This window comes from Scylla paramamosain, chromosome 2 (genome assembly GCF_035594125.1).
Source record: "Scylla paramamosain isolate STU-SP2022 chromosome 2, ASM3559412v1, whole genome shotgun sequence".
In the NCBI taxonomy this organism is placed as follows: Eukaryota; Metazoa; Arthropoda; class Malacostraca; order Decapoda; family Portunidae; genus Scylla; species Scylla paramamosain.
Genome location: NC_087152.1, coordinates 150,001 through 160,000, shown reverse-complemented (window position 1 = coordinate 160,000; position 10,000 = coordinate 150,001). Strand labels below are relative to the sequence as shown.

The following is a 10,000-nucleotide window of genomic DNA, read 5'->3' as shown; positions in this document are numbered from 1 at the left end:
CAAGGGTGTTTTTATAGTTCTAGTGACAGATTAACAATATTTCTGCATTACTAACTGGAGAAACACCCCTGAGAACCCTGCTACCTGTATTTAAAAGGCTGTAATAGAAGTTACTGTGGTTTCAAAGGGTGTTTTTATGGTTCTAGCGACACATTAACAACATTTTTGCATTACTAACAGGAGAAACACTCTTTTAAGGATTTTCAAGGTTGTTTTTAAGGTTCTAGAGACAGATTAACAAAATTACTACATTATTAACAGGAGAAACACTCTTTTAAAAGGCTCTAGTTGATGTTATAAGGGTTTTATTGCAGTGTTTTTAAGGTTCTAGTGACAGATTGACCACATTTCTACATTCCAAAGACACTAGTTGAAGTTGCAAGGTTTTTCAAGAGTGTTTTCAAGGTTCTAGTGACAGATTAACATTTCTACTTTCCAAAGGCTCTAGTCGAAGTTGTAAGGGTTTTCAAGTGTGTTTTTTTAAGGTTCTAGTGATAGATTAACCAGATCTCCACATCCCAAAAGCTGAAGCTGTAAGGGTTTTCAAGAGTTTTTAAAGTTCTAGTGACAGATTAACAACACAGTCTCTCTCTCTCTCTCTCTCTCTCTGTCTCTCTCACACCCCCTCACACTTTCCCACACTCACTTGGTCAGCCTACACTTGTGGTTCTTGAGTCTGCGTCCCTCATCCACACACAAGTATCTCCAGGCATACTGCTGGAGGCCTCTCACGTCCCTGATGGCCACCTGTAGGGGATAGTGGCAGATTAGAGACAGAAAGGAGCAGGGAGACACAGTAACCCTGGAACGCTGAACGTGGGTGTGGGTTACCCGACGTAGGTGACGTCATTCGCGTTCCAGCCTCTTCCCCACAAGCCAGCGCAATGGGACTCCGCATAGCTTCATTCTACCCTAAAGGTCTACAGGGGGGAAGTCGCATCGCTCTACTCTGCCCGGATTTTGCACCACAGACGTGTTGAGGTACCGTTTACCCAATATTTAAAGTTTACCCAAAAAATAACAATAATAACAATAATAATTTGTTGTATTTTCGTTAATTTTTCAAAATATTTGTGTGTACGTGTGTGTGTGTGTGTGTGTGTGTGTGTGTGTGTGTGTGTGTGTGTGTGTGTGTGTGTGTGTGTGTGTGTGTGTGTGTCTGTGTGTGATTGACTGATTGATTGTTTATTAAATGCTCAAATTTTATATAAAAGTGTGTATGTGTGTGTGTGTGTGTATGAGAGAGAGAGAGAGATGAGAGAGAGAGAGAGAGAGAGAGAGAGAGAGAGAGAGAGAGAGAGAGAGAGAGAGAGAGAGAGAGAGAGAGAGAGAGAGAAGGCTGAAGACAGTCAGTTAGAGGAGAGTTGATGAGACGAAAAGCTGTTGATTCCACCCTGTCTCGAAGAGCAGTATGAGTGGAACCCCCCCAGACATGTGAAGCATACTCCATACATGGACGGATAAGGCCCTTGTACAGAGTTAGCAGCTGGGGGGGTGAGAAAAACTGGCGGAGACGTCTCAGAACACCTAACTTCATAGAAGCTGTTTTAGCTAGAGATGAGAGGTGAAGTTTCCAGTTCAGATTATAAGTAAAGGACAGACCGAGGATGTTCAGTGTAGAAGAGGGGGACAGTTGAGCGTCATTGAAGAAGAGGGGATAGTTGTCTGGAAGGTTGTGTCGAGTTGATAGATGGAGGAATTGAGTTTTTGAGGCATTGAACAATACCAAGTTTGCTCTGCTCCAATCAGAAATTTTAGAAAGATCAGAAGTCAGGCATCCTGTGGCTTCCCTGCATGAAATGTTTACTTCCTGAAGGGTTGCACGTCTATGAAAAGACGTGGAAAAATGAAGATTGGTATCATCAGCATAGGAGTGAATAGGACAAGAAGTTTGGTTTAGAAGATCACTGAAGAATAATAGGAAGAGAGTGGGTGACAGGAGAGAAACCTGAGCAACACCACTGTCAACAGGTTCAGAAGACAGTGACCATCTACCGCAGCAGCAAAAGAACAGTCACAAAGGAAATTTGAGATGAAGTTACAGAGAGAAGGAAAGAACCCATAGATGGCTAGTTTGGAAATCAGATTTGTGCCATACTATATCAAAAGCTTTTGATATGTCTAAGGCAACAGCAGTCTCTGAAGGAGGATGACCAAGACTCACTAAGGAAAGTAAGAAGATCACCAGTAGAGCGGCCTTGACAGAACCCATACTAGCAATCAGATAAAAGGTTATGGAGTGATAGATATTTAACAATCTTCCTGCTGAGGAGAGATTCAAAAACTTTAGATAGGCAGGAAATTAAATCAACAGGATGGTATTCTGAGGGATTAGAACAGTCAGTCACCCTTTTTAGGAATAGGCTGAATGTAGGCAAACTTCCAGCAAAGAAGGAAAGGTAGATGTTGACAGACAGACAGCTGAAAGAGTTTGACTAGGCAAGGTGCAAGCACGGAGGCACAGTTCTGGAGAATAACAGGAGGGACCCCATCAGGTCCATAAACCTTTCAAGGATTTGGGCCAGCAAGGGCATGGACAACATCATTGTGAAGAGTTTTAATAAGTAGCATGAAGTAGTCAGAGGGTGGAGGAGAGGGAGGAACAAGCCCCCTGATTGGTGGGCACAGATTCAGGATTTTTTTTTTTTGGCAAACTTTTTTTTTCATCAGGGGTGGAGGGTGCAAACCTTCTCACCACTTTTGTGGCGTTCTCTATCTGTGAAGTGACACGACACAAGTAAAAATGACCTCAGGACTGATTACTTTGCAGGCTGTCATTAGTGTCACTGCATTTAAAGGGTTGGAAAGAACAGAATGCAGGAAGATGACGGGGTAACTCAAATTACGCGGTGTACGTGTCTGGCAAATGGATTCAAATGCTTACCGCTCGTTCCCCTGTTACTCTAGCCTCCACGTTCTTGCTTCCCTGGCAACGTGCAATGACAGGCCGGTGAGGGCACTCGTGGACGGCGCAGGTACAAGGCTGACTGGTGCCCTTGTTTTCCGAAGCCCCAAATCAAGTGTCGGCAGGAAGTGGGTTGGCCCTGTGACCGCTCACCTGAAATACACAAGTAAAATTAAACATGTTGAAATAAACCATTATTTACAAATGAAGCTAAAAAAAAGTGTCATGTATTTAATAATCTGCAACATTGAAGGTCCTGGAGTGAATGTGTACACAGATCACAACACACACCAGTAAATAATATGGTGAGTGTATTCCTCAGTAACAAGGCATTCATTCACATCACCACACACTCTGCTGTGCATCAACCACCAGTGACCTCATGCACCACACACCACCACACACCCACAATGCATCTGCCACAAGTGAGGTCACACACCACACACTTTCTTTCCTAACCATTCACCACAAGTGTGTGTGTGTGTGTGTGTGTGTGTGTGTGTCCATTACTATAGGTGATATGAAGTATTAATTAAAGTGAGGCTAACATTTGGTGTTGCTTGTCCCTGCAGTGGTAGGTTAGTTAGGTCAGGCCAGGTTCATCTGCTAACATGACTCATAACCAAACAGGTCACTGGTAATGCTTAAGAGAGCAGGTCATGGCATAACTCTTCATCAACACTGACAAACACCCACTAATTATTTCAAAGGAACTTAACTGTGTTCATAAAAGGTGAGCCAAGATTTATACATTTAAAAGTATCTTATCTGTGTGTGTGTGTGTGTTGAAGATAAACGTATCCAGTATGTCACAATTCTTCCCAAATATGAGACACCTGAAGAGGGAAAAGTGCAAGAGGAGAGACAAATACCTTTTCTCCTTTTTCTGAAGGAGTGACACGAGCCAAGGGCAACAAAAATCCAATAAAAACAGAAATCCCACTGAAATGCCAGGCCTATAAAAATTTAGGTTTTATTATAGTTTAAGCCATTACACACTACGTGGTAATAACCTACCTCATTTTGTTCTTCTCACTATTCACATCATTTCTAACGATTACACTACTTGTCGGAAATTAATAATAATAACGCCGTGGGCCGTGGGTACAGATTGGAAACATTGGCTTAAACTATAAATTTACCAGTGTTTTTTTACTGTTTTTTTGTGGTTAGATGTTTTGAATATCTAAATGACCGCCTGCCTGATTGACTGGCTAATTAATTGACTATTTCAGCTTGGTTTAGTGCCTGACTGACTGACTGACTGAATGCCAACCTCTCTCTCTCTCACACACACACACACACACACATATATACACGCACACACACTTACCTAATATACAAATCAAATATTTTCTCACAATTATCTACAAACAAAACAACTGTCTTATTTACCAGCCTTATTACAGCTCTCACCTTATTTACTGGCACCAATACGCCTTTCCCTGATTCTGCTACTTCTCCTGCCCCTCTCTGCCTGCTGTCGTCCTTCTATTTGCTCTATTTCCTTCGTTTATTATTAATTTTATCTCCTTGCCTCGCTCCGGACCCGTGATCAGCTGTTTGTTTACATTGTAAGTGTTGCCAATCCACGGTACCTTCATTATTATTTTTTTTTTTTTTACATTATTTCGGCTTTTTATTTAGTCATACTCGTAATATTTAGTTTCAACGTAACCCGCATGACGAAATATTAACAAATGAACTCTTCCGTGAAATGAAAACCCGCCAAAATTCAACTTTTTAAAAAATATAAGCAGACTGATGATCCGGACGTCCGTATATATTAGCCATTATTTACTTTATTTCTCGTCACCATAAGTCACCCGTGGCAGTGAATGGAGCCACATGACTATGCTTTCATGTCCGCTGGTCAGACCTAACCGCCACTGCCTAGTTTAAGTCTGACGGAAGGTTTAACAGGCCAGGGGTGAGCTGCGGCAGGCTGGCCCGTCATACCTCACACCCCTTTATTTCCCTCACACACATTAATACACTCGTTACACACACTCATCCACCTACTGCCACTTACCTGTGCACAAATCACCCCAGTAGTCTGCTCCTCACACAACAAAACACTGTAAATTACGATAAATATTGAGAGACAGCAGATTTATTTATTTTTTATTGTCTTCCTCAGTGTACCTGGGAAACACCGTGCAGTGCGGTTGTGTGTGTGTGTCCTCTTTTCATTTAAACACCAGGGAACGGGACCACAGAGGCACAGGAGGTCAATTAAGGTGAGTTTAGTAGTGACAGGTAGCAGAGGTCTGGCTTCAACCTACGACACTACCTGGAAAACACTGGAAATACCTGGAAGATACTTGATACTTAATAGCAAAAGGGGAGAAGAGAAGAGAGAATATAATGCTATTTATCATGGAATAGAGGCGGACACACACACACACACACACACACACACACACATAGATATATACACACACACACACACACACACACACACACACACACACACACACATATATACACACACACGCATACACACAGCTGAAATTAATCCAGAAAACAGAGAAATAACCTTCATAACAACCACAAATAATAAGGAAAGAGAGATAGCCAACCTTGTTTTTATCTGAGCCCCCTCCCAGCCCTCCCGCGGCCGCCATGATGGATTGCCAGAGTCTACCCCAGGTTCCAATATTCTTTCTATTTTCTTAACTTATATATTTAGGCTTTTTAACTAAGATTTTATGGTTTGTAAAAATATTTGGTGGTGTTTTGAGTGTTTTGCGTGCGAGTGTTAAGGGAAACATGTCGATTATGAGGTTGTTTCAGCGTAAATAAGTGTTGCTGTTTGCCGTTAAATTTTTCATACCGCCAAACATAATTTTTTATTTCAGCCGCTAGGCAAGATTTTATGGGCTCAAAAAATCGTTTATTGTTTTTTAAATATGTTATGATGCTTTTGAGTGAAATACGTGGACTTTTCGAGGGATTTTAGACCCGTTGAAAACTCAAAAAGTCGACATTTATAAATTATTTATTTATTTATTTCAGCTTCCGGTTAACTTCTGATTGTTTGTAAAAATAGTTTCGATTTTTTAAAGTGTATTGTGTTCGTGAGAAATGAGATTTGTGGACTTTGGAGTGTTTTTTTTTATCGTGTTTGTTCGAACACTTTTTCATATAGTTATTTAAATATAGCTTTATTATTACTGAAGCTTGGAATATTTTTATATCTCCAGAATTAATTTAAAATTATGCCCTTTCATAATATGTAAAGCATTCCGGCCTAGCTCCATTTTTGCGAGGGGTCATTTTCAAAATCATTTGCGTAACGTAAATATGGCGGACGTGACGTCATCAGCCGCCTTCATCCGGGGACCGAGACCCTGGACCTTCCCACCCTGCCAGTGCCCTTCCATCAGTATTTAGTGTTATTTCCTATATTTTCCAGCTGTTTTCATGCATAGAGAAGAATAGAAAGAGGAGTGAATTCTTCGTTTCTGTGGCGTTTTAAAAAGGCAGGGGATGTTTTTTTTATATATATTTTTATTTTTTTGTGTTTTTTTTTAGATTTTGGTGTTTTTCAAGTTTGTTTGGGTAGAAATTGTTGTTTTTTCGCTGTCCTTGGGTAGGTGTGTGTCTCTTCTGGGGTGTTTTGAAAGGAAATTAAGTGTTATTTAAATGTTTTTGGCTAGAAATGTGTGTTTTTTGATGTGTTGAAAGAAAGTCGCATGTTTTTCAGTGTGTTTGGGTAGAAATGTATGTTTTTTTGGGTGTTTTGAAAGGAAATCACGTGTTTTTTCAGTGTTTTTTGCGTAGAAATTAATGTTTTTGAGTTATTTCTGACCGGTAATCAGTGTTTTCTTTGAGTACTGTTAATAGAAATAGCTGTTCTGGGCCGAATTTGTGTTTTTTGAGTATTAAAAGGAGAAAAATAGTGCTGCTAGGTGTTATTGGGCAGGAAAATTTGTGTTGCTAGGTGTTTTTGGGGAGGAAAATTGTGCTTCTAGGTGTTTTTGGGGAGGAAAATTGTGTTTGAAGGTGTTCTTTGGGGAGGAAAATTGTGCTTCTAGGTGTTTTTGGGGAGTAAAATTGTGTTTCTGGGTGTTTTTGGGGAGGGAAAATTGCGTTTCTAGGTGTTTTTGGGGAGGAAGATTGTGCTTCTAGGTGTTTTTGGGAGGAAAATTGTGTTCCTAGATGTTTTTGGGAAGGAAAATTGTGTTTCTGGGTGTTTTTGGGGAGGAAAATTGTGTTTCTGGGTTGTTTTAGGGGAGGAAAATTGTCTTTCTAGGTGTTTTAGGAGAGTAAAATTGTTTCTGGGTGTTTTTGGGGAGGAAAATTGTGTTGCTAGATGTTTTTGGGGAGTAAAATTGTTTATGGGTGTTTTTGGGGAGGAAAAATGTGTTTCTAGGTGTTTCTGGTGTGTGTGTGTGTGTGTGTGTGTGTGTGTGTGTGTGTGTGTGTTGCCTTGTCTTTCGTTGTACAGATGCTTATGCAGTGTGTGTGTGTGTGTGTGTGTGTGTGTGTTGCCTTGTCTTTCGTTGTACAGATGCTTATGCAGTGTGTGTGTGTGTGTGTGTGTGTGTGTGTGTGTGTGTGTGTGTGTGTGTGTGTTGCCTTGTCTTTCGTTGTAGCCTTCAGAAAAAAAAATATTAAAGTTTTTACAGTGGGAAAATTTTGGTGGTGAGTGAGAAAATGACTCAAATATTACCTCAAATTTAACCTGATGTGGTGGAGCCTCACACTCCTCAGCTGCCCCTAACCAAACCTAACCTAACCCAAAGAAGCCTACCCGAACTTCTGTCTGGTGCTTCCTCCTCCCCAAGACTGGCTATCTCGTGTCATAATCCCAAGCTAGCCTAACCAAACTCTACCTAACCTAACCTAAGCAATTCTAACCTAGCCAAACCTTATCTAAGCAAGCCTAACCTAGCCAAGCCTTACCTAACCTAACCTAACCTAACCTAAAGAAGCCTACCCTAACCTAACCTAGCCTAGCCTAACCTAACCTAACCTACATCCTCTTCCCACGGCCCCACTTAAACCTAACCTAACGTAACTTTCAGAGCAACGGCAACCCTCCGATCCGGCAAGCAGGTTGGCGGCAGCGATGGCGGTGGCGGCAGCAGCGGTGGTGAGGTGGACGGCAGGGACGGAGGGGCGGTACAGGCTGCGGACATCAAGGAGAAAGTGAGCAGGGTGTTGTGTTGGTGTGTGTTGCTAAGCTGAGGTGTGAAGTGTGTGGTTGTCAACGCGCTGCAATATTTGTCAGTCAAGGCTCATGCAACACTGCCTCCATGCACAAGTGTGTCGGGAAAGTGATTCAAAGTTGTAAACGTTTTATTGTTTTAGTTTATTTATTTATTTGTTTATTTTGTTTTATTTTTTATATATATAGGAGGGACACTGCTCAAAGCCAACTAAATACTACAAGAAAAAAATACTGAGATAAAATTAAAGATTAAAAAACACCTCACTTAACCTAACCTAACCTGACCTGACCTGACCTAACCTAACCTAACCTAACCTGACCTGACCTAACCTAACCTAACCTAACCTAACTTATCCTAACCTGACCTAACCTATCCTAACCTGACCTAACCTAACTTAACCTAACCTAACTTAACCTAACCTAACTTAACCTAACCTAACTTAACCTAACCTAACCTAACCTAACACCCACAGAAGAACGTGCGGAGAAGCAAGGTGGCATTCAGCAGTGTGATCCTGGACCTGGTCGGCTTGACGGTGGTGGTGCCTCTGTCTCCTGCTCTCTTTGACTGTTACTCCAAGCACGACTCCAGCGGCTTGTATTCCTCTGTGCTCTCCTGTGTGACTTGTTACCAGCATATCATCGGCGTCCCTGCGAGGTTCCACTCTGTCTTGTTTGGTGGTATGTGGGTATGTTGCGTTTTGTATTGGTTTGTATATTTCTAGTTTGGGTTTTATGATTATTTTTTTCATTTTTTTTATCCTGTTATCTATTTATTTATTTTTGTTTGTTTGTTTGTTTGTTTGTTTGTAGGGTGTGTGTGTGTTTGTTTGTGTTCCTGCTGTTCTATATTGCAGCTTGTTTTCTTGTTTTTGTTTTTTTGTTATTGTTATTTTGTGTTTTATTCCATTTCATTGTTCTGAAGGTGTTTTCAGGTATTTTTGGGGTGTTTTTTGGGTGTTTTTGGGGTGTTTTTGGGTGTTTTGGTGTGTTTTTGGAGTGTTTTGTGGTGTTTTGGTGTATTTTGAGGGTGTTTTGGTGTGTTTTTGGAGTGTTTTTGGGTATTTTAAGGGTGTTTTGATGTGTTTTTGGAGTTTTTGGGTTGTTTTGGGGTATTTTAAGGGTGTTTTGGTGTGTTTTTGGAGTGTTTTGATGTGTTTTTGGAGTTTTTGGGTTGTTTTGGGGTATATTAAGGGTGTTTTGGTGTGTTTTTGGAGTGTTTTGATGTGTTTTTGGAGTTTTTGGCTTGTTTTGGGGTATTTTAAGGGTGTTTTGGTGTGTTTTTGGAGTGTTTTGGGATGTTTTGGTGTGTTTTTGGGTATTTTGAGGGTGTTTTGGTGTATTTTTGGAGTGTTTTGGGATGTTTTTGTGTATTTTGGGGTATTTTGAGGGTGTTTAAAGGTGTTGTGGTGGTGTTAAATATTTTGTTTGTTTACTTTTTTTAGCTTTTTATTTTCTTATGCATTATTTTATTTCTTATTTATATTCCTATAGAGCTCCATTTTTTTCTGTTTGCTTGTTTTGTTATTTGTTTGTATTTCCTTGTGTCTCTGAATGTGGTTAAAGAGAGGTGCAGTGTGGGTAAAGCATCATTTTCTTTTTCCTTTCCTCATTTCTTTACTTTTCCCTCTTATTCCTTCCTTTCTGTCAATCATTACAAACCCATTCTATCATTTTCCTTACCATAAACCATCAAAACATCTTGACAATCTCATTTAAATCACTTTTTTTTTTCATTATCATCTGTTCCTTTACACTTTCTTGCTTTCTTTCACTTATTAATTCACTACACTCCTCTGCTTGTGTGTTTGGGAGTGTTTTGGGGTGTTTTGGAGGTGTTTTAGGGCTGTTTTTGCAAGTGTTTTGAGGTAAATTGTCTGTTTTGGGGTGTTTTGGAGGTTCTAGTTTAACAGGCT

The 10,000-nt window shown here is 40.5% G+C and overlaps 2 protein-coding genes and 1 long non-coding RNA gene across 30 annotated transcripts in view; 1 reads left to right on the top strand and 2 right to left on the bottom strand.

Moving 5' to 3' along the window:
- The window catches only part of LOC135107754 (uncharacterized), a 5,807-nt gene extending 663 nt beyond the window's left edge, over window positions 1–5,144 (bottom strand). The window contains exons 1-3 of the long non-coding RNA XR_010271982.1: window positions 4,322–5,144; window positions 2,885–3,058; window positions 647–747 (exon numbers count right to left, since the gene is read on the bottom strand). This is a non-coding gene — a long non-coding RNA (uncharacterized LOC135107754). The remainder of the gene's footprint in view (window positions 1–646; window positions 748–2,884; window positions 3,059–4,321) is intronic.
- Window positions 1–10,000, top strand: part of LOC135107739 (uncharacterized) — a 60,518-nt gene that overhangs the window by 11,632 nt on the left and 38,886 nt on the right. For 6 of the 10 annotated variants that reach the window (XR_010271968.1, XR_010271973.1, XR_010271969.1 and 3 more), the window contains exons 1-3: window positions 6,273–6,390; window positions 7,939–8,062; window positions 8,558–8,773. Coding sequence is in view for 1 of the 10 variants with exons in the window: in XM_064018036.1 (XP_063874106.1) it covers window positions 8,768–8,773 (6 nt within the window). In the remaining 9 variants the exon portion in view is untranslated. Of the gene's footprint in view, window positions 1–5,045; window positions 5,146–6,272; window positions 6,391–7,938; window positions 8,063–8,557; window positions 8,774–10,000 lie in introns of those variants that run through there. The other 4 variants (XR_010271974.1, XR_010271977.1, XM_064018045.1 and 1 more) reach the window with 2 other exon arrangements.
- Window positions 1–10,000, bottom strand: part of LOC135107706 (valine--tRNA ligase-like) — an 82,139-nt gene that overhangs the window by 45,866 nt on the left and 26,273 nt on the right. The window lies entirely within an intron of this gene.